Consider the following 24,907-nt stretch of genomic DNA (forward strand, 5'->3'; position numbering starts at 1 on the left):
TTTGATTGGCATGTCACAGGATCTGTAAATTAATACAAGTAGTATAATTTTTATTATGTTGGTACTGCCCAAACAAGAGCAATTGATATTTCTCCAGTCATTTTAAATCCTTCTTTATTTCTCTAAAGAGACTCTTTTAATAGGTTTTACAATGTTCTTATGTGTGTCTTGGTAGTTCTCATATTTTCTACACTGTATGATTATTCTGAAAGCAATTTCTTTTTCTGTCTGTTCCTAATGGGATTTCTTGGTAACATCTAGAAAGGCTAATGATAGTAGTAGACATTTTTTATGTCCTACAACATTACTTAATTTATTAATAGATTAAATTAATTTTTAATTGAATACTTAGTTCTCTGAGTAAATTAACACTATCTGCAAAAATTGATATTTTCCCCCTTGCCTATAATTATTTTTTACTTTCATTTTTTTTTGTTTTGCCATGACTAGCATTCCTAGTACTATCTAAAATAATAATGGTAATAACTGTACCTCTGATCTAATTGAAAAGAAATTTAGGGTTTCTCCATTACATCTAATGATCTGTTTTTAGATAGATTCTGTTTGCCATATTATGAAATAGCCTGTTTATTCCTATATTTTTAAGATATGTTGTCTTTTTGTCAAAAGTTTGTTCTGCATACATTGATATAATTCTTTACTTTTCATTATTTATAATTTTCCTAATGCAGACCAACCCAGTCATAATTATATAATCTTTTTAATGTGTCATTGTTGCCTCTTTGCTCATATTATTCAGTAATTTTGTATTCGTATTCATTAAGGATATTAGTCTCATTTTCTTTCTCTACTTTATCTCCTCCTGGTTTAGGTTATAGGACTACATTTGGCTCATAGAAGCAGTGTGGTCAGGATCCCTTTCTTTATTTTTTGCAAAATATTCAATATTGGAATTGTTCTTTAGATGTTTGATGGGAGTTTATTTATAAATCCATGTAGCCCTGTTTTTTTAGGAGCCTGGAGAGTTCATCTACAGCTTCATCTGTGTCTTTTTTCTGTTCCTGGGTTTTAAAAATTATCTTTTCTATTCTGTTAAATGCTTATTTTATGTTTTTGTAAATGCTTATCTATTTAAGTTATTGGCATGGAATTGGGAAAACTAATTTTTAATAATGTCCTTTATTTGTTCTTTACTTGTTATAAATGAAAACCAATTTGGTTTTGTTCTTTTCTTCCGGCTCAGATTAGCTAATGATTTATCTATTTTACTAGTTTTTTCTTAAAAACAGCTTCTAACTTTTATGTATGTAATGTGTCTTCTTAAATTGTAATTTTATCTTTTTTGGTAGGCAGACTTTTTGGTTTTGTATTAATAGAGATTTTTTTATTTATTGCCTTTCTTTTTTCTATTTGATACGCAGTTTATCTGTTTTTTTCTCTTTTGTGAATGAAAAAATTTAGGGACATGTAAATTTTCTCATCTTTAGTTGCTTCCCTTAGTCGCATTGCAATTTTCCTTGATAAAATTACCAGTTGTTTCTACAATTTGTTCTTTGATCCACTAATTCTTTAGGACTAAACTATTTTAAAGTTTTAATTCTTTCTTTTATAGGCTCTTTATTGATTACAATTTTTATTGTTTTGTTGTCAGATGATGTTTATTATTTTTGCTTTTACTTTTCTGTATTTGTTTATGAAGATTTCATTCACCTGTACATGGTTAGGTTTGTAAAAGTGCCATGCATAGCTGAGAAATGTGTATATTCTTTTTTGTTTATATATAATAATCACTACATATATTTACATATTCTTATATTTATTATGTATCCTTATACATGTAGTGATTACTGAAGATAAGTTATGTGTGTACTTATGTGTGTGTGTGTATAGGTTATCTGCAGTTCTTGAACTTTTTTCTTGTGTTTAATTTTTTTATTGGATTTATCTAGATCAGAAAGGGGAATAGCAAGGCCTCCAATTATAGTTTTGTGGTCTATTTTTCTCTGTAGTTCAATTAATTTTTTCTTTGAGGATTTCTTTACTATTCAGTTTGGTGCTTATATATGACATGAACCATTTATATTATTTAATTACTTATGGTACCTTTAAGCATAATGTGGTTTCCTGGTTTGTCTCTTTTTAACCATGTCTCTGTTTATATTTGGCTTGTCTGAGATCATAATTACTATCCCTCCCTTTTTGAATTCATATGCGGTACAACAAATTCTTTTCTAGCCCTCATTTTAACTCAGTGTGAATTGTATTTCAATTATGTTTTTTATAAATCATTTATTTATGAATTCTATAGTCAGTCAGTAAACATTTATTACACACCTAATTTATGCCAAGTTCTGTGCTAAGCTATAAAGAAAGACAAAAGACAGTCTCTCCTCTCAAGGAGCCCACACTCATGGGAAAAGAAAAGAAAACACACAAAAAAAAGCTGAAAAGAAAGGGGGAATGGGAAGTAATCCAGTCATTCAGTTGCCAAATTCATTTTCTAAAGCATCAGTTTGACCATGTCATTCCCTATACAGGAAACTTAGTAGCTTCCTAGTACTTCTAAGATGATTGGGTTGAGCCTGACTCAGGCCAATCCTCTGGTGGTCCCTGTTTGTTGAATTAATAGTTCAAGAGGTCCAGTAGCCAGTTGGTGATGGAGAGACTAGCCCAGGAGACAGATTAAGGATGGATATATAGATCTAAGAAACATCTGCATAGAAATGATAATTGAATCCATGAGAACTAATGAGATCACCAAGAGAGATTGTATGGATGCCAGGACAGTTGAGAGGAGCCTAGAAATGTAAGAACAAGTACAACAAAATGAGATACCCAGAGCCATTCGACAAAAGGAGCTTTATCTAGTCATAGAAGTGGATTGATAGTTTTTTTTTTAGAGGATAGGTATTGAAGATGTCTTGAGTTGATTTTGTAAAGGTCCCTTGCCCATCATTTTCTACCAGCCAAACATCAAAAAATACTTGCAGTTTCTTGTGGTTGCTTTGTTTTCAGGCATCTAGGAATCATCTTGAACAACATCTTGAATCTTTAGGCTGAACCAATCAGGCCTTGAGGATGGTTTCACTTCCTTGCATGTATAGGTAGTGCAACTGTAACATTGACTCGTCTTATCCTTTGTCATTTTTTCCATTTTGCTGGTTGCGAGGTAAAGCCTCAAGTTTGTTTTTATTTGCATTTGGCTTATTATTTGTATTTTGGAGCATTCTTTCATATAGTTGTTAATAGGTTGCAGTTCTTCTTCTGAGGACTGTTCATATCCTTTGACCACCTGTCTATTGAAGAATGGGTTTTGGCCTCATAAATACCTGTCACTTAGCTAAATATCTTAGACTCAAAACCCTTATCTGAGAAATTTGATAAATATTCCCCCCGCATTTGACTACTTTTTTGCTTTTCCTAGATACTTCATTTATGTTTGTGAAGAAGCTTTGTAGTTCCATGTAGTCAAAGTTATTAGTTTCATTTTTTGTTTACCAGTATTCCTTTTTTTGGTTAAGAATACATTTCCTATATAGAGAACTGAGTTAAATTTATAAGGGTACAAGTCATTCCCCAATTGAAAAATGGTCAAAGGATATGAACAAGCAGTTTTCAGATGAAAAAATTAAAGCTTGCTATAGTCACATGAAAAATTCTTTAAATCACTATTGATTAATGCAGATCAAAACAACTCTGAGGTACCACATTATACCTGTCAGATTGGTTAACGTGACAAAACAGGAAAATGATAAATGTTGGAGAAGATGTGGGAAAATTGGAACACTAATGTGTTGTTGGTGGAGTTGTGAACTGATCTGACCATTCTGGAGAGCAATTTGGAACTATGCCCAAAGGACTATAAAATTGTGCATAGCCTTTGACCCAGTAATACCACTTTTAGGTCTGTATCCCAAAGAGTTCATAAAAATAGGAAAAGGACCCGCATCTACAAAAATATTTATAGCAACTCTTTTTGTGGTGGCCAAGAATTGGAAGTTGAGGAGATGCCCATCAATTGGGGAATGGCTGAACAAGGTGTGATATATGAATGTAATGGAATACTGTTGTTCCATAAGGAATGATGAGCAGGCAGACCTTAGAAAAACCTGGAAAGACTTACATGAACTGATGCTGAGTGAAATGAGCAGAACCAAGAGAACATTATACACAGTAACAGCAACCTTGTGCGATGACTAACTTTGATAGACTTAGCTTTTCTCAGCAATGAAGGATCTAAGACAACTCCAAAAGACTTATCATGGAAAATGTTATCCACATCCAGGAAAAGGACTATGGAATCTGAATGCAGATCAAAGCATACTATTTGCTTTCTCTTTTTTTTGTTGTTTTGTTTCTTCTTTCTCATGTTTCCTCCCATTGATTCTAATTCTTCTTTACATCATGACAGATATAAAAATATATTTAGTGTGAGTGTATATGTAAAGCCTATATCAGATTGCATGCCTTCTTGGAGTGGGGGCAAGGGAGGAAGGGGGAGAAAATTTGGAACTCAAAATCTTATGGAACTGAATGTTAAAAACTAAAAATCAATTAATAAATATTAAAAAATATATATATCTTCCCCATGGCTATATTTATATATAATCTTCTCTTTTAAATTTTTCATTTTATGATTTTTATTATTCAGGTCATATATCCATTTTGAATATATTATATACTGTGGTGTAAAGTGTTGATCTAAGTATAATTTTTGTCAGGTCGCTTTTCTGTTTCCCCAGTAGGCCTTATCAAATAGAAAGTTGTAAGTATTAATTTTCAAGGTTTTTAAATAGAGGAATATTGAGTTCCATGGTTTCTGATTCTCTATTGTCTCTTCTGTTCCAGTGATTTACTTTTGTATTTTTTAACCAGTCCCAGATGGTTTTGATGATTACTACTTTATTTGTGATTTGAAATCTAGAAGTGCTATTTATCTTTCATTCCTACTTTTTTAAAATTTTACTTGATATTTTAGAGCTTTCATTCCTCTAAATAAACTTTGTTATTTTATTGAACTTTCTTGGGCATCCCTTTGATATTTTTGCATGTTTTAGTATGAAATTATAAATTGACTTTGGTAGTGTTACTGCTTTGACTATATTGGCACTTAATAGTCAGGAGCACTAAATATTCTCGCAGCTCAGATGGTTCTAGCTTGTAAATTTGCATTTGTAAATTCAAGTCCCCCCACCATCACCAGGTGGGGAGGAAAGGAGAGGGGCCACACAGAGCTCTATGAGGGGAGGGGTAGCACTGGGACCAGTCCATTTAAGTGAGAATTGTCTATGTTTAAATTCTTTTTTCCTTTAAGGAGCACTTTGTACATGTCTAGTCATTTATATGTTGTTTCCCCTATCATTTTATTCAGGACAGTATTTGTTTTTCTTTGCATCCATAGTAATTAACATAGTACACGGCACATAGTAAATGTTCAGTAAATACTTGAAGTTTTAAATTTAATTTAAAAAAATTGAACTTAATCACTAATTTAAAAAAAGTATTTCAATATACATGAGAGAAAACAAAAATAGATTGTATATGAAACTATAAATCTTGATTTCATACCATTTTTTTCAGTTGTATGATGCTGACTCTTGATTTTCCTTAGATGTTATTTGCCATATTAGGTAAATGTTCATTTATTTATATTCATTCTAAAAAAAATAAGTGTTGTATTTCATCAAAAGGTTTTTCGTCATCTCTTGATACGGCAGTGTGTAGGGTAGCCTGCAGTGGAGGGAGACTTGAGGCTGTTGCCATCAGTGTGGTTGCAGATAAGAAGCCCAAGCTAACCTGGTAGTTGTGTTAGGGGAGAGAAGAGGTCTGGGAAATGTGATGGAAAAATGACTGGATTTGGTCACTGGTTGTTGGGTAAATGTGAGTATTTGAGTATGACATTGAGGTTAGGCGGCTGAGAGACTTGAACAGTGATGGTGCTTTTGCACAGTATGGTAAATTTGGAAGATTGGTAGGTTGAGGGATATGATGAGAAGAGTAGGTTCTGATTTGGACATGTTGAATTTGAGATGCCACTAGGACCTCCATTTCAAAATGTCTCAAATATGGATCTCCACTTTGAAATGTTCATAGGTAGTTGGAGATGCTCATAGAAAAACCTGAGGCTGGACATAGAGATATGGGAATCATCTGCCTAAGAATGATTACATTCCACTTCTAAGTCTTAATCACTGTCTTGGTCTGAGGTGTAGGCCTGACCCAGTATATTTGACCTTAGTAAGTAGGGTTGGATCTGAGTGACTTTGTGATTCCCGTGGTTGAAATGGGGAAAAGAGAATGTAAAACAAAGGGAAAGAGGGGTAATTCGGGTAATTGGATGGTCAGATATGAGACTGCGGCACCCTGTAGTTCTTGCTTTTCTAGCCGCATATGTGAAATAGTGCTTTGTGCATACGTGTGTGTGTGTTTCCACCAGGCCTAATGAAAAAGGGATTGGCATCTAACCATGGCCAATTCGGTGTCATGCTCCTGCCTCCTCATCCCTTCCCCCCTCTGCCCGCCCCCCCCCCCCCCCCCCCCCCCCCCCCCGGTCACTTGGAAGTAGTCAAAAAGCGAAAAATAAGCAAACAGAAGGAAAAAGAACTGAAATCCTCAAACATCTGAGAAGGAAAAAAACTCAGTTAATGACCTTGAGTACAACGAGATAAACCAAATTAGACAGCGTTAATAGCTATTTATAATGGCCTCCAGATCAGCTAAATGAGTCCAGACATCTGTGAATTACAAGACAAAAAAAAATGAATCAACACCTTGATGAGGCAGAGGAAACTCCTTGGATTCCCAAGAGAGCATGGAATCACAGCAGGATGTTCCCTAATGTTTTAGGAGAGAAATAATAATTATGAAAGCAGGATTCATGGCTTGTACTGTAGAAATAATTAGCATTACAGAAAAACTTGAATCCATTTTGTTTTCACCAAAGAAATAAAAGAAAAAACAAATGGTTAGGAATGCAAATACACAGAAATGAAGGACAGTCTAGAAGAAAAGAAGCAAAAGAGTAGTCCTTTAAAATGTGATCTCTACGCAAGCACAACAGATTGATCTCAAAGAGAGTACTTATAGAGACAATGTAAGGATGAAAATTCTCCCAGAAGAGCACAAGTTAAAAAATCTGAGCACCATAATGCAAGAAATATTACAAGAAAACTACCTAGAACATTTCAATACAGAAAACAGTACTGATTGAAAAAATACATCAGTAGTGGAAAAGGATAGGATTAATAAAAATTCATTTAATAGAATTAGAAAGCCATTAAGTAAGTAGAAGAGAAGTATTGAAAATTAGAGGTGAAATTGGAAACTAAAAAACTATAGAAATGGTAAAACTAAGAGCTGATTCTTTAAAAACACTAATAAAATTGATAAATCTTTAGACAGTCTTACTGAAAAGAAGAGAGAAGAGAATCACAACAAACCAGAATGAAAAGATTGATCAGAATCTGCTATGCAGTTATACTACCAAAATTGTAACACAAAAGGAATGGAGTAATACCTTCAAAAATATTCCAAATTAATAGAAGAGCAAATAGAGAGCTGAAAGAACCCATGCTCAGAAAAAGAAATGGAACTACCTGAAAAGAAACTACCAGAGGGAGAAAAATTCCTTTTCCTGAATTCACAGGAGAATTCTATCAAACTTTTAAAGAACAATTAGTACCAATATTATACAAGTTATTCTCAAAAACTGAGAAAGAAAGCCCCTCATCAGACTCTTTTTGTGAGACAAATGGTCTTAATACTTAGACCAGGGAAGGATAAAACCAAGGACTATAGATCAATATCATTAATGAATTATCTTGAATAAATTCAATTACAGGCGCTTGTTGAAGAAATAAAGACAACTTAAAATAGTTGGAGGAATATTCAGTGATTGTGGCCATGACATGCCTATATAGTAGAAATGATAATAAGATAACAATAAATATAATAAACATAATTTAATTTGATATAATGGTACAAAATTTATCTCATTAATTTACAGTTTTAATGCCACAGAAATCAAATTATCTTATCAAAGAGATGCCTTACATAACTAGATAAAATAATAAAATTCAGTTGGAGAAATATCTAGAATATCAAGGGAAATGATGAAAAAACTAGCAATTCAGATCTCAGGTTACAGAAGAAAACAATTCATTAAAACCTTCTGGTGGCTGTTTAATGAAGATGAAATGATGATGATGATGATGATAACGATAACTTATATGTACTTTAAGGCTCACAGAGTGCTTTTGTAAGGGCAAGCAAAGTGGGATTTTTTACTGTTTTTTCTTTTGGAGTGCTTCTCAGCACTAAGGCAATCAAATGCCTTTGAGTGAGTCTTGCCTTTGTTTGTAGGAAGGCACACACCCTTTTGCTAAGTATATTAAACTCTGAGGTTAGCATTCTGTTTGGGGCTCACTCACTGGCAGAGTGTCCTGTGATTTGACCAGATGAGATTCTGGGCTGTTGGAGCCTCCTAGGTTTGAAAAACCCAGATGTTGGTGCTTCTCTCTATGGTAACTATGTATGTAATGTCTTAGACAGACAGCTAGAGGCCTGTCTGCTGGTTTGTGTTATTTTGCTCTGTTTACATAATTTCTGCTTGTAAGTTTTGTTTGTGTTCTCTCTGAAGTTCAGGGTGCTGACTTTTTCCCCTGAACTAAGTGGACGATATATGCATGTTTAATTAAAATAAGATTGTTAACCCCTAAAAGTTGCTTTTCTTAGAGGGGCAGATCAAAGAACCTGTGCGAGCAGCCCTTCTGTGTTCTGGTGTTACTGGCCTTACACAGCCATAGTAGCTACAAGTAGCATTGTTGTTACAGCTTTATCAATGTTATCTCATTTGATCCTTATAACAGCCCTAGGGGGCATGTGCTATTTATCTGTTTTACAGGTTAAGAGACTGAGGTAGACAGAAGTTAAATTACTTTCCTAGGGTCACACAGCTAGTAAGTGACCTTGGGTATTGGTTGAACATAGGAGTTGGATCAGCTTTTGATGAACTGGAGAACGCACTTCTTAGGAAAGAACAGATTTGACAAAAACTGCTAGAGAAATTGCAGAGCAGTCTGAAAGAAATTTGGCTTAGATCAGCACCTTATTCCGTATCCCACAATATATTCCCAATGGATCATACCATTAAAAAGATCATATGCCATTTACAACTATAAAAAGGACAGTGTAAAGAAAGATTTTTTGCTGTTGTCAGCAGATAAGAGCAGTATTGTTATCTTGGTACATGGAGGCCATCAGAATACCAAAGTGGAGAATGTGGGTTTTATAGAACTGGAAGAACCTCACAAGCCTTGAAGCTTCCTTTTTAGTGTGGAGAGGAGCTAGTGTAATAAACTGATTATGGATTGCATCTGAAATCATTTGGGCTCTCCCTCTTTGTTGTATTTCCCAAAACTTACTGAGTGGGCCAGATAGAATTTGAATTTCCCCAGGCTTGATATCCCACTCTTTGTATCTCCTTTGAGATGACATCTCATCTAGGAACTTCACTACTGTGACTATGTCTGACCCAGTCAACCTTATATTATCAGTGAGAAGTGAAGCAAAGGGAAGAGCCAAAGATAATACCAAAGTTTTAGCCATCACTGATTTGGTGAGTCAATGATGGTGTTCCTGAGAGAAATAGAAAAATCAGGAGGAAAAGATTTAGAAAGAAAGATTGCATTTCTTTTTGGAAAAATTGAGTTTGTAGGTTTAGTGGAATTGTCTTATAGGCAGTTGGAGATGTGGGTCTGGAGCTAAGATATGAGTGTGTGTGTGTGTGTGTGTGTGTGTGTGTGTGTGTTTAAATTTATATTTTGAAGTCATCTGTGTAGCAGGTTGCTAGTTAAAGCCAAGAGAATGAATGAAATTTCTAAGGGAGAGGATGTGGCAATAGTTGATGAAAGAATTTCATGACAAACCCCAAAAGACCAGGAAGAGAATGGAGCTACAGAGTGAAGGAGACAGAGGAGCATGAGAGTTATAAAAAGAGAACTATGAGAGAATAGAATCTGAGAAACTAAGGGAGTAGAATATATCCAGTAGGAAAACAGTATTTAAGTGTCAGGAATCAAGTAGGATGGGGACTAAAAAAGCCATTGAATCAGAAAATTAAATCATTGATAAACTTTGAGAGATCAGATTCACTATAGTGGTGGGATGAGGACATGGAGACATTCAGTACAGACAACTTGGTCTGTGTGGTTGTTGTCTTTTTCTAATCAGTGAAAAGGAGGAAAGGGAGAATTGGAAACAGCAAGGAGAAGGATATGTTTAGCATTTAAAAGGGTCAAGCATATCTGCAGGAAGATAACGAAGAAGAAACCAATGTAATAATTATAATGATAATATTAGCTAACTGCTAAATAGCACTTTAAGATTTATAAGGTACTTTACATATTTGATTTGTAGTGGGAAGCATTGAAAATACATGAAAATGAAGGGATCTTTTTTTGAGTACCTATTCTGTTCAAAGTGTTGGACACAGTTGGAGAATAATCAGAAGTAGAAAATGAAGGGAAGAGCAAAATTCGGTAGGAGGCCAAAGGGGAGGGAATGATAATGATATCCAGGGAACAAATAAAAGGATTAGCATTAATGAGAAATAAAGATACCTCTCCTTTTTTCACTGGAGGAGTAGCGAATTAGGTGGGTGATTATACAAAGAATTTTTTAGATTTTGAGTATGCTGTAAAGCGGAGGTTCTTAACTTAGGGAACATGAATTTTTAATATTTGATAATTATTTCAGCATAATTCATTTCCTTTGTAATCTCATGTATTTTAATTTATACATTTCAAAACCTTATTCTGAGATGGGGTTCATAGGCTTCAGTAGGTTGCTAAATAGGTCCATTAAACAAAAGAGATTAAGAACTTGCTTTTTAGAGGGAATCCTTGTTTGGGTTGGTTTATATGGTCTCTTCCGACAAAGGGATAATGTGTTCTTTGGTTTGAAATACTGCCTTCGTGTTTTTAATAGGTTGATTATGTATTTTAGGAAAGCAAGAGTGAAACGTGAATTGAGACAATGCCAGTTGTAACCTGTGGGACCTTAACTCCTTTTTCTACTATATATGACTGGTTGAGTCAGATGAACAGTATGAAATATGTGTTATAAATAAATGGAATCGTTTCCTGTGGATGTAACAGTGGGCTCTTTATTTTGGTTACAGAGGCAGTGTTGTATGTAGTCTTGTATAGGGTTAGGAGACTGCCCAGGTGAAAGGTTTTTCTTATCTCTTCCTTTCTAGGTGTATGTACTTTTAGAACAGTTTTGTCTTTCGTAAATATTTTTATATCTTTAAAGTGCCAAGTTTACATTTCAAGACTTGGTTTCATTTTTCTCTAGTGTTTCCTTGCCCTGTGTCTTTTATCATTTAGCCTTTTGAGGGGGGTGAGGTAGGGAATTGGAACCAAACTGTCCCAGTTCTTTTGTCTTTTTCTTGAGTACCTACTCTGTTCAAAGTGTTGGACACATTGGAGAATAATCAGAAATAGAAGCAGTTATGTGAAAATACTCTCTAGTGATTGATATTTTTAGGAAGCGAGGAGATGTATGCATATGAAATGATGAAGTTTAGTATACCTTGTAAATTAGTAGTGCTGTAAGGTTACAGGAGGAAGAGAAAGGGAGGGATCATTTTGGACTTGAATATTTTGGGGAAGTTTTAAGAGACTTGAGCTGGGCAAAGTTGAGGTTTGAATAAATGGAAGGAGGGGAAGAGTAATAGGATAGGCACAGAGGAGGGAGTGAGCAGATGTATAGGGAAAATTGATAGGCTAGAGTATAGAAAATTGGAAAATGAGTTGGACTAGATTATGGCAGTGGGTGAATAGTTATTATTTTATGACAGGGATTCAATATGGCACAGAAAGTGGCAAATAAAATCAGTGGATTTGGAATCAGAATCTGGGTTGAAATTCTGGCTCTATTGACTTTATAACTTGGAACAAATCATTTAATCTCCTTAGCCTTAGTTTCTTCATCTATAAATTGAGGAAGTTGAACTATATGGCTTCTAAAGTCCAGCTTTAAATCTGTGATCCTGTTATTAGCAAAGGATTTTAGGATTTTAGGACCTGATGGGATCTTAAAGATGATCTAGTCCGAAGAGGGGAACCTTAGGCCTCAAGGCCACATATGACCTTCTAGGTCCTCAAGTCCAGCCCTTTGACTGAATTCAAACTTCTCCTTAATAAAAGGATTTGTTCTATGAAGTTTGGATTCAGTCAAAGGGCTATACTCAGAGGGCCACAGTTTCCCCACCCCTGATAGTCCGTTTCTTTAATTTTAGAAATCAGTCCTGGAAAGGTGAAGTAACTTGCCTGAGGTCATGTACACAATAATTAGCCCCAGAGCTAGCATTTGAACTTAGCTTCTCTGACTTCATGTCCAGAGCCATTTCCACTGCTCTATATTGACTTTTCTTTTTACCAGCATTTCCTCGGATGCATAACCCATTTCAGCGAGAATACTGATTGTACTCTGCTCTATTTTGCCAGAATACTTCTGTTTGAAGCATATCCTTTTTCATTCTTTCTCAGTATGGAAACTGAAGTGAAAAACGTAGTGGCCTTGTTCTGGGTCTCATAGCTGGCTTATTTCTAGAGCCCCATATTTTGACTTTTAATCCTGTGTCTTGTGCTTCCTTAGGGAAGTCAGAGAATCTTAATGGTACATATGGCTCCAGCTGTTTCTGCTTTATCCACCTGTACAGGCAACAAATGGCAGCTATAAATAGAGATCCTGGACTACTGGCTAAAGCTGTACTATCCCCTAAAGTTCAAGAAGTATTTCTAAATAATCATTTGTTGAAAGAGTTATTTCTATTTTGGGCATCTTTAATACCTTGCAGAGCTGCCTGGAGATTAAATTTCCTCATAGGCATATATTTATAGATCGAACTGCTTCATAAATTATAATATGAAATGTTTACAAATCAGTATAAAGTTTTCAAAGTAAAGTCGTTTTGTTTCTTTTTGAAAATGTAGTTCCAACTTTATGTGAATGAAACGAATGGTCTGAAGAGGATTTGGAGGGAATATGTTACTGTTCATGGAACACTAGACTGACAGTCAAGAGACCTAACAGACGTTAGACAAAATACATTGCTCTTCCCTTAAGGAAGCAGAAACCTCTTAGGGAGATAAGACAACACAGATAGATGTAGTACACATTATTTCATGATGAATGCATTAATGAATACAAAATAAAATACAGTATAGCATTTTCGTGGAAACGTTGGTAGGACCAGTATTTGAATCAGTGTGGAAGATGAGAGAGAGGTCATGTTAATAAGCCTTATTAAGCACCTACTGTTTGTCAGGCACCGTGCTAAACATTATTATACAAAGAATAACAAAAAAGAAAAACTCCTTGTCCTCAGAGAGCACAATCTATTGGGAAAGGCAACATGTAAACAGCAGTGTAACAAAGTAAGATACACAAAAGGTAAATAGGAAATAATCCCAGAAGGAATGCATTTGTACCAGGAGAGACTTTGAAAGGTTTCTTGCCAAAGGTGGGATTTTAGCTGAAACTTGAAAGAAGCCAGGAGGCAGAAACTTAGGAGGGTGAACATTCCAGGAATGGGGGGTGGAGGGAGGTAGACAGTGAAAATGCACAGTGAGGAGAATGGAACGTCTTGTTCCAGGATGGATGAGGAGGCCAGTGTCTCTGGATTGTGCAGGCATATGGAGAGGAGTTAAGATCTAAAAGATGTTAGAAGACTGGAAAGTAGAAAGAGGTCAGGTCTAGAAGGATATTAAGCCAAACAGAGCATTTTATATTCGATCCTGGAAGTAGGGAGCCACTGGAATTTACTGAATACAGGTTTTACATTGTCAGATGTGCTCTTTAGGAAGCTCACTTTGATAGCTGAATGGAAGAAGGACTGGAGTGGGAACGACTTGAGGCAGGGAGACCTTTCAGATGACTGCTGTAATAGTCCTGGTGTGTGAGGTGATGAGTGCCTGCACTGGAGTGCTGGCAGTATTAGAAGAAAAATGGGTGGGTGTCATGAAATTAAAAATTTAGTATTGTGAAAATAGTCTTGACCTTGTGGACTCCCTTGAATGGGACCCCTTAGAATCCCCGGACCACACTCTGAGAACATCTTCTCTGTTGCCATGCTTCTCTTGATAGTATTTTGAAATACTCCTTTGTATCCATTGTAATTTCTTGTTGGATGCATGTTTCAGCCTTCTTGTGATCACTATGTGCCTCTCTGTTTGATAGAACTTGACAAGAAATTAGATTTGGATGGGTGGGAAAGAGTGAGAAGTAGAGGATGACACCAAGGTTGCAAGCCTGGGAGAGTGAGAGGATGATGGTATTCTTTAAAGTGATGGGGAAGTTAAGAGGGGAGAGTTTGGGGAAGAGAGAGATTGCATTCACTCTAGGATATGTTTAAGATGTCTAATGAAACAAGTAGTTTGAGATATCCACTAGACAGTTGAGCTCTTAGCTATTAGGATAACATGAGCCCAGGGAGAGAGCTGGAAGACCTGATCAGAGATAGAGGATAACCAGAGTAGGAATCTTCTGCTTAGAAATGCAGCTTTTCTTTCTTCTTTTACTGAGAAGATTAAGGCTTTTCTGGGTGAGCTCCCATTTTTTCCCTTAATATTTTTCCTTTTGACATTGTCTCCCATTCTATATCATCTTTTATCTCAGTCTCCTATAATGGGGTGACTCATCTCCTTGCCAAGACCAGTCCTTCTATATATGCCCTGCATCCCATCCGATACTCTGTATATTTTTTCTTTTTTTATCTTGTGTATAGCTTGTTTGTATTGTTTGCTGTTTTCCCCATCAGATGTGAACTCCTTGAGGCAAAGGCTGTCATTTGCTTTTTCTTTTTGACTATGCTAGCATCATCTTTGCAGGCAGCCCCATTCCTATTGCCTGTGGGCCACTGGCAGTCTTTTTGTGCAGTTTCTGTGGTGGAAAAAGTCAACAAAAATGTATTTCTTGATCATTAATCAAACTGGAGAGAATTTCAGACTTCCTGGAGTAGGTGTTTAGGAGCTGATTAGTCTGCCTTCTTACCAGCCATTTTGGCAGAAGTCTACTGCATTTGACACTGTTGACCACCTCTTCTCGGATGCTTTCTTTTTTCTGGCATTTCTTGTTATCCAACTATCTATCCTTTCCTCTGAGCAGTTAGAGAGGTAGAAGGAAAGAAAAAACCCTAAATGTTTATTGAAGTAGGAAGTCAAGGGAAAGGATTCTGATCCTAGGAGGACAAAGATGGTGAGCAGAGTCATAAGCTATTAAAAAGCCAAGGAAGATGAATAATGACAAAAAAACCATTGGATTCAGTGATTACTGTAGAACAGAGTTTTCAAACATGTGACTCCCCCCACAACATTCCTGAGGGCAGCTCAAACCAGATTAAAATATAATTGGAAAATATCGAACAAAATAAAAATACAATAAAACACACACACACATATATGTGTATGTATGTGTGTGTGTATATTATATGTGTATTATAAATTATATATATATATATATATATAATTTATAATACAGTTGAGTTTGACACCACTGCTCTAGAAGGTTGTTGGTGTTGAATGTGCAATTTCACTTGAGTGGTGGGAGTGGAATTCAAGGAGTTAAAGTGGAGTGAAAGAATAAGCATCAGGTATGAACAGTTTAAAAAAAAGTTTTGTTGAGTCCATTGAGTATAACATTCAGTGTGACCCTCATATTTCCTTTTTGTCTCTCAGGACTGATTCTTGCACCCCAACCTGCTATTTTCCCTTCAAAACCCCCACACCCCTTCTCTGATATTGCTACCACCATGGGGCAGGCCCTCAATCTCCTCACATTTGGATTATTACAATAACATGCTGGTTGCTCTGCTTGCCACAAGTCTTTCTCCATTCCAGGCCATCTTCAACTCAGCTGCCAAAATGATTTTCTTAAAGCTCAGGGCTGACCTTGTCACCCCTCTCTACCCCCCCCCCCCCCATTTTCAGTAAACTCTAGTGGTTCCCTGTCACCTCCAAAATCAAATTAAAAAAAAAATCTATTGGCCTTTAAAGCCCTCCCTACTGTTTCAGTCTTGTTACACCTTACACTCCACCATGCCACGTACTCTTCTGTCCAGTGACACTGGCCTCCTTGTTGTTCTTTGAATAAGACATTCTGCAACTTGGGGCCTTTTTCCTGCTCTCCTATATGCCTATAATTTTCTTCCTCCTTACCTTTACCTGCTTACTTCCTCAGCTTCTTTCAAGTTCCAACTAAAATTTCAGTTTCTAGCGCCTTCAGTCAGTTGATTATTTCCTGCTTATCTTGTGTATAGCCTGTTTGCATATAGTTGTTTGTATGTTGTATACTTTCCATTAGATTGTGAGCTCCTTGAGGGTAGAGACTGTCTTTTTCCTTTTCTTGTATCCCCAGTACTTAGCACAGTGCCTGGGCTGTAATAGGCACTTGGTAAATGATTATTGATTGACTGAATAGGGCTGGTCATTACCATGATCACTTGACTCCTCCTTGCTCTTTTTCTGAAAGTCCGTAGATAACCTTGGTATGATAGGAAAGATCCAAGCCAGATTAAAAATGCGTGAATGTGAGGGGATGCCTTTTAGAGCAGTTTCTTGAAATCTGAGGCAGTGAGGTCAAAGGCATGAAGCACAAATCTTACTGAGGTTTATGCTTGACTAGAGGGAAGTAGGACAGGGAGGTTGATATTGAGAAGATTTGAGTAATAGAGGAACAAGGCTGAGGAAATGAGTGTTAATGGTCTCAATATCCTAAATGAAGTAGCCTTCTCAGTCATCTGTTAAGTGTGGAAGGTACAGGTGGAATCAGTGGTGAGAGAAGAAAATATTTGGAACCATTACTAAAGGTGAAAAGGAAAAGGAAAATTATTTTATAGGATTCTGGGTACACAGTTGCAGAGATAATAGAAGCAATGTAGGAACTGGTTTTGTGACATGATCTGTTGGAGTCTGAGTCTGTTCTTTATGGTATTCTCCCTATTTCTCAATCTTTTTCTTTTTCCCAAGGGCATTTGAACAGGATACTCCCTTTGCCATGCAGGTAATCACTTTCTCTTCAACCTGTAGACTTAGTTATTTGCCTAGAGAACTGAAAGATTAAGTGCCTAGCTTGGTGGCGTCCAGCCAATATGTGGCAAAGGCAGGACTTAACCTATATGTTTCTGGCTCTGAGATGAAAGCTATGGGGCAAGATAAACCAAGCCAGAGTTGGAGAAGAGGAACAAGAAAATAGGAATGGTTCAAGGGACCATTGAACCTTCAACCATTATTAAGCTGAAGATTAAGTTTAATATGAGTAAGAGAGGGATAGGAAGTCATGTTCAAGAAGTGGCCTTAATAGTTCTGGAGAACTTAAAACTCTACCATCTCCAGAGTCTGCCTGTAGGTTGGAGTCCATCTTAGAGATGGAGTTTTAAGAGATAATGAGAACTAAAGTATGACCATATTGGTCTGTGGTTGAAGTGAGGTAGAAAAGGAGGTCATTGAAGTTGAGTAGGTTGAAGAATTGAGAGGTCATGTGGCTAGAGGGATCTTCAACATTAGTGTTGGAGTGTCTCCAGGTGTAAGCTCCATTGAAAAAGATGGGTGAAAATTCATTAAGGGGCAGAAACAAGAATAAGGAGAAAGTGGAACAAACAAATTGAATGGACTTCAAAAAGGGGAAAAGTCATCCAGGGATAGCATACAAAAGACTCCCCATATTTCTGGTTCTGGCATTGTTCCCTTTGTTCAATCACAATTCTGACAAAGACTTGACAAATGATTCGAGTGCCTGTTTGGAAGAAGAAAAGTCATTGAAGGATGATAGTAGACAATGGTCTGGAAACAACAGCAGAAATTATACTGTCCACTTCTAAGGAGTGTCCTGATGGAAGAGAATTGCCAAGATAATAGAAGAAATGTAGGTACTGATTTGTGGCATGTGGTCTCATAGAATCTTAATTTGATCCTTATAGTCCCCGCTCTACCTTCCAGTCTCTTTCTTTTCTCCTGGGGAGAAATATGGGGAAAAATCCTCTCTGGATTTACTTGTTCTCAAATTGCCAGTGACTGAAGAAAGGAAGTGAAGAAATTGAAAACAACCTTAGTCACCATTTCATTAACTGTTCTGGGGGTTCTAGTTAACAATAAGAACATCAGACAAAAAACATTTGTAAGCAAAAACTCCTACGTCCAGAACAGAATTTATTGTCTTTGCCCCCAAACTTGCCCCTCCTCTGAACTCTATTTCTGTTGAGAGCACAAGCTTCTTTCCAGCTGCCTAAGTTCTCAACCTCAGATTCATTCTCAGTTTCTCACTTTCCTTCATCTAAAGTATCCATTCAGTTGCCAAATCTTGTTGATTCTAACTCCACGTCTCTTTTTTTTGTCTGTAACTTCAATCCACTCACATGGCCACCACCCCATTTCAGGTGTGTGATTGGTATGGATGACCTCATCACCTGTTGCCTAGACTGCCATAGTAGTTTCCATTCTCTCCCTTTCCTGTGTGTCTTGTACTATTCAGTAAGCTGATAGAGATTTTTCTAAAGCACAGTTTTGCCCATGTTAGTTTTCTGCTTGATGAACTCCAGTGGCTCTCTATTCTCAAGGACCAAGTACGTATTCCTTTGGCATTTAAAGCCCTCCAGAATCTGGTTCCAATCAGATTCCAGTTTTCCAATTTCATTACAGATTACTCCCTTTAAGTACTCTGTGCTCCCACCAAACTTGCCTTCTTGGCTGTTTGTCTTAAATAATACTCCTCCATCTGCCACTACCATGCCTTTGCACAGGCTCTCCCTCACTCCTGGACTGTAGTTCCTTCTTACCTATATGCCCCTTAGAATCTGTTATTTTCCTTTAAAATTGAATTCAAACACTACTTCTTACATGAATCCTTTCCTGATTCTCCTGCAGTTTGTAAGGCCTTCCCCAAAAGATTATCTCATATTTATATATACTTATCTTCATATATGTTGTCTCTCCCTATAGAATGTAAGCTCCATTGGGGCAAGGGACTGTTTCTTTATCCTCAGTACAGTGCATGCCACATAGTAGCCATTTAATAAATGCTTGTTGATTGATTGACTGTACGTCTTTCGACTCCAGTTTCTTCATCCCTAGTATCTTAGGTTCCTTCTAGCTTTAACATTCTGTGATCTAGTGAATATTTCTAGTTGTTATCAAGTGAGTATGTGGGCTTCATGTTTCACTTTCATTTTCTCTTGCCTGCAGGTATTACTACCTGCAGGAATTTGTTACAGACCACATGTTGTTGACTTGTAAAGGGGAAAAATGGCATCCATTGTACTGTTATCGCAGCTCTCTGATAGGAACTGATGATGATGCAGAAAGCACAATAGCGAGTAGTTTTAGAGAATGGCCTCCACCTGACAGATCAAAAGTCTTTGCCACGAAGAGAAAATTTTCTGATGGTACGTATGACACCTGTCTTTGTCATATTCATGTTACTCACGACCCCAGGCAGCTTAGTCGAGTGTTTTAGATGGTAAACTTTCATTCTAGTCTTCATTATTTAAAGCCAGAAGATGAAAATACCTCTTGGTATTTTCTTTTTTTTAGTTACACTTATTTTGAGACAGTGCACTAACTAGCATATCAACTCGCTTTACAAAGTACATTCTCTGAAAAAAAAAATCAGTTATTTACAAAAAAAAAAGAGGGAAATGTATGATAACCTTTATTATATATTGCTAAAATTGACAATGGTGTTTGACTAGCATTTTGCTTCTCCATGTCAGCGTTATTTATATTACCATTGTATTATGTATTTAGTTATTTTGACTCTGCTTTCTTCATTTTGTGTCACTTCATGGAAGTCTTCCTAGGTTTCTTTGAATCCTTACTAGCTATGTGACCTTGGGCAAATCAATTAACTCTGACTCGGTTTCCTCATCTGTAAAATGAACACCTACCTCCCAGGGTTCTTGTGAAGACCAAATGAGATGATATTTGTAAAGTGCTTAGCACAGTGCCTGGCACATAGTAGGCACTACATAAATGCTTGCTGCTGTTACTGTTGTTGTAACTATTATTACTGTTATCATCATCGTTATTCCTTATGGTATAATAATATTGCATGATTATCTCACTTTCTAATTTGGCCAGCCATTTTCTAATCATATTTTACTTCCAGTTTTGTATTATTACAAACAACACTGGTATCAACATTTTTTAAAGATAGGTTTTTTTTTTACATGGATAATTTCTTACTACCCAATCCTTTTGGGGTATAATTTGCCCCTTGGAAATTGCTTTTCTTGTTTGTGCATATTTAAGCCTCCTGCAAAGTTATGAACATTTCCATTGTTTTCTTACGTAATTCTTGCATTGATTTCCAGATTGGTTCAACCAATTTGCAGTTCCACAAGTAATGAATTTTACTATGCTTAGGTCTCTACAACCTTTCCAACAATGAGTTTTCCCATCATTTACATTCTATTTTTTTAGGTTCATGCTTAATTTGTTGGTCTTTTCTTTCTTTTTTTAGTGTAAATCAGACATAAAAATTTTAAGGATTGCTTTAGTTGTGTCCAAATTGTGCATTTTTTTGCATCATTATACTTTTCTTTATTGTTTCTGGTTCTTAGTTATTTCATGTCTATGATTTATTCTTTAACCCATCTTTTTTAAAATAAGTTTTTATTGATTTCTTTTTGTTTTCTCATAATATCCTTTTCATTCCCCTCCTCCCAGAAAGCCATCCCCTATAACAAATAATTTTTCTTTTAAAGAAAACAAAAAGAAAATGAGGAGGAAGAGAAAAAAAAATCAGTCAAACTCATCAATACATTGGGGGAAAAAACTAGAAATATATGCAGTGTTCAGTACCTGTGGATTTTCCACTTCTGCAAGGGAGAACCCTTATTCTTTCTTAAGGATATTTAATATCTACTTACGACAATGTTATTTGTGTTTTCACCTATTGATTATACTTTTGTGTCTTGTAGTTTGTAATTGCTGTGTTTCATATCTTCAGTGAATTTACTTTCAGATTTTAGTGAATTGTTTCTTTGCTTTTATAAGAAAAAAAAAACAAAATTTACCTGTTTCGTTTTTTCATATTCTGATACCTTGTATTTAAGGATGTAAGCACGTTCTGCTTCTGTCAGTTCCTGATTTATGTTTACATTTCCTTTGTCTTTACCATGAAATGACTAATAGGCTTTTCTTTCCTGATGGCCAAAATTGGAACCTACCACAAATATTCATTTCTTTATTTCTGTGTTATTTGTTCCCTAGGATATGCTTATTTTTTGTGTAGGTGCCATGTGATGCTGAAATATATATTTAAGATTTCTGTTAAATAATTACTAAAAGTCTCATGAATGTTTCAAATACATTCTGTTTAGATTTCTAATGTTTTTCTTGTTTATCATTCATTTTTTAGATTTCTCTGACTCTGAAAGAGGCATGTTGAATTCCCAAAAGATTGTCTTATTTTGCATGTCTTTTTGTAATTTATTTATCTTTTCCTCTAAGTACTAAGATGTTATGTCATTTATTTCATGCATTTTAATTATTGTATTTTTTTATTGTGCTTATAAGCATAATTTAGTCTCCCTCCTCTCTCATCTATTTTTACTATTACTTTCTGAGACATGATCACCATTCCTACTTTTTAAAATTAAAACAATTCCAACTCCAGCCCCTTATTTTAACTCTCTATAAATCTCTTCATTTTAAATATTTCTTATTTATAGCAGTTTTTTTGATTTTGCTCTCTATCTCTAATCCATTCTGCTCATTACATCCAAATCTTCCTTTTTCTTTGCTTGGGGTTTTTCTGAACAAGGTTTTCTCATTCATATTTATGGTTACAATTACGGTTTGCTTATGTCTTCTGTCAAATCTTGTTATAATTTTTCTTTTTTTCCTTTTTTTGAAAGATAAGTAACATGGCTAGTCAATAGAGGGTTGGCCGGGAAGCCAGGAGTCTCATCTCCCTCCCTCCTTGTCTCTCTCAGTGTTCTCTAACAACTCTTTAAGACTATAACTGAGAAAAGTTGGCTGCCTGCAATGGTATAAGGTGTTTCCTCACCTGGGAGTACCCTGAACTAATGAAATCACTGGTTCAGCCCCTATCTTTGTCCCTTTTTTGGGGGCTGGGGGAAGGGGACAGGAGCATTAGCTACCTGCAGCCCATTATACTTCCTTTGTCTTTTCTTATCTATACTTAAATCACTGTTGTTGTTTTTTACCCCTCCCTTCTTTTTGTGTGAGTAATCTGAAACCTTCCCCAGCTTTCTTTTGTTTGAAATATTCCCTTCTTTAATATTCCTTATATCCCAGTCCAATTCCCTGTCTCCCTTAATCCTACTTTTACCACTATAATGTCATGTGATTCGTGATAATCCATTTTATTCTCTGGAGGATCACTCAATTTTGTAAGATAAATCATTCTTAAAAAAGGTGTTTTCATTAATTTTTCAGTTATCATCTCTTTGCAGATGATTCTCAGATTTCTTCATCCAGTTCTAACTTCTCTCCTGACCTCTAGTCTCCCATCTCCAACTGCCAGTTGGAGATGTCCAAATTCGATGTCCCATAGACATCTTAAACTCAGTATGTTTGAAGCTGAACTCATTCTTTGACCCCAGACTCTTCTGAACTTTCTTGTCATTGAGGGAAGTACCACACCCACATGTAAAATCTTCTTATACGTACTTCTCTCTATCAGTTCTTTTTTTGGATGCAGATAGCATCTTCCTTCATACAACTTTGTAGTTCATTTGGGTGTTTGTAATGGTTTTCTTGTTTCTACTCATTTCCTTCCTCATTATTTTGCGCAAGTCTTTCCGTGTTTTCTAAGATCATGAAACTCATCATTTCTTAGAGCACAGTAGTATTCTGTCACAATTATATACCACAACTTGTTCAGCCATTCCCCAACTGATGTGCATCCCTGCCATTTCCAGGTCTTCCAGTACCACAGAGCGAGCTGCTATAAACATTTTAGAACATATAGGTTCTTGTCCTTCTTCCCTAATCATCTTTGGAAATAGACCTAGTAGTGGTTTTGCTGGTCAAAAATAGCCTTCTTTTTGATCTCCTTGCCTAGTTCTTTTCCCACTCCAGTTCATCTTCCACTCAGAGTTATCTTCCTAAAGAGCAAGTCTAAATGTGTCACCACCTTTCTTCCTCCTCACCCTCTCGTATATTTTAGTGGCTCCCTAGTACCTCCCAGATCAAATATAAAAATTCACTCTTTGGCTTTTAAAGGCCTTCATAACCTGGTTCCTTCTTGCCTTTCCAGTCTTCTTATACTTTGCTTTCCTTCATATACTGTGTGATCCAGTGGCACTATCTTAGTTGCTATTTCTCACACCGGAAGGATGCTTAATCTTCTGATTCTGTCCGTTTCTACTGGCTGTCCCTCATGGGAATGTTCTCTTTTTTTCCCACTTTCCTGCTTCCCTGGCTTCCTTCAAGTCGCAGCTAAAATCTCACTTTCTTCAAGGAGCCTTTCCCAGTCCCTTTGAATGCTAGTGAGATTATTCCCGTTTACCCTGTATTATTTTGTTCGTCTGTGGTTGTTGGCATGTTCCCTTTCTCACTAGATTATGAACTCCTTGGGGGTAGGGACTATTTTTGCATTTTTTGGGCTATCTTCAACACTTAGAATAGTTCAATATTCTTTAAGCACTTTAAAAAATTCTTGATGTCTTGATATCTTATGCTGGCTGTTTCTTTCACTCTCTTTTGATGGTGTAGTAGGCCATTTTGGTTGGTGTTTCTTAATAAATAATCTCTTCTTGTCTGCTTGAAATATTCTTAAATTTTGAGCTCTGGATCTTGGCAGTCAAATTTCTGGGCAAATTGCAACCTTGGTTCCTCTCTGATGTTGTTCTGTTAATTTATTGATCTTTATTGTGTTTGCTAGTATTTCTGGGTAATTTTATTTCTTCAAATACTGTGTTTTTTCATCATTCTATTACATTTGTTTTGGCATGTTTTTTCTGGGAGAACAGTGATTCTCAGATTTTCTCTTGCAGCCCTGTTTCCCCCTCACCTTTCTTCAAGTGTATTCTTAAAATTTTGCTCTCTTTTGACATTGCTCTGATACTTTTTGTAGCATTTAAAAACCTTTTTAATTCTGTCTTCTTACATTCTTTTTTTAGGGTGTCTATGTGATAAAGTTTTTCAAGCTTCTGTTTTAAGCCGTCAGTTAATCACAATAAAATTTAAGCTTCTTGAGGGTCAGGACATGTTTTATTTTTCTCTAACCCATCTTAGGTGCCTAATAGATACTTTTTGAATTCATGAATCAGTCATTCTGTTTTATTTTTGAATTTTTTATTAAAAGCAATTTTGCCCCTTAACTCTTCCTTTCCAACTATTTTTGAGGTTCTTGTGATCAATTGATTCTTATTTATGGGGTACTAATTATAATTATTTCAGAATTAATTTCTTCTAGAGATTTTTTTTCTTGGCATTCTCATAATCCATAGTATTTTTTGTTGTACCAGGACTTTTTTTTTTTTGGATTGTTTTTTGACACCTTGTTTTCTTTGGCTCTCTGTGGTTTCTCTTGAGAATTTCTTTTATTTTTCCCTCTTTTAGTTGATATTCTTTGCTTGATGCAATTAAGGATGATACCTTGGCTTGTAACATCCTTTCACTCAGATATTCTTTGAGAAGTATTGTAGTAAAAAAAAAAAAAGTTTTAGTTTAGAATTAGTGAGTTCCTGTGTGAATCTTTGCACTGTCCTTACCATCTGTATGACCTTGGGCAAGTCATTTTTCCTCACTGGCCTTCATAGGAACATAGATCTAGATTTAGAAATGACCTACACCACCATCTAGTCCAACTTCCTTATTTTATATAGGCCCAGGAAGGTTGTGACTGATCTAAGGTCACAGATTTTAAGTAGTAAAAATTGAATTTGAGCTTAGGACTTCTGAGTCCAAAGATAGTC

General features: G+C 36.0%; 1 protein-coding gene across 4 annotated transcripts in view; it reads left to right on the plus strand.

Annotated features, from left to right (window-relative positions):
- The window catches only part of LOC118838197 (cohesin subunit SA-2-like), a 120,998-nt gene that overhangs the window by 83,368 nt on the left and 12,723 nt on the right, over positions 1-24,907 (plus strand). For 3 of the 4 annotated variants that reach the window (XM_036745423.1, XM_036745424.1, XM_036745425.1), the window contains one exon: positions 19,203-19,402. The exons of the other annotated variant lie outside the window; for it this stretch is intronic. In XM_036745423.1, the coding sequence (XP_036601318.1) occupies positions 19,203-19,402 (200 nt within the window). The remainder of the gene's footprint in view (positions 1-19,202; positions 19,403-24,907) is intronic. 4 annotated transcript variants of the gene reach the window in all.

This window comes from Trichosurus vulpecula, chromosome 2 (assembly GCF_011100635.1).
Source record: "Trichosurus vulpecula isolate mTriVul1 chromosome 2, mTriVul1.pri, whole genome shotgun sequence".
Lineage (NCBI taxonomy): Eukaryota > Metazoa > Chordata > Mammalia > Diprotodontia > Phalangeridae > Trichosurus > Trichosurus vulpecula.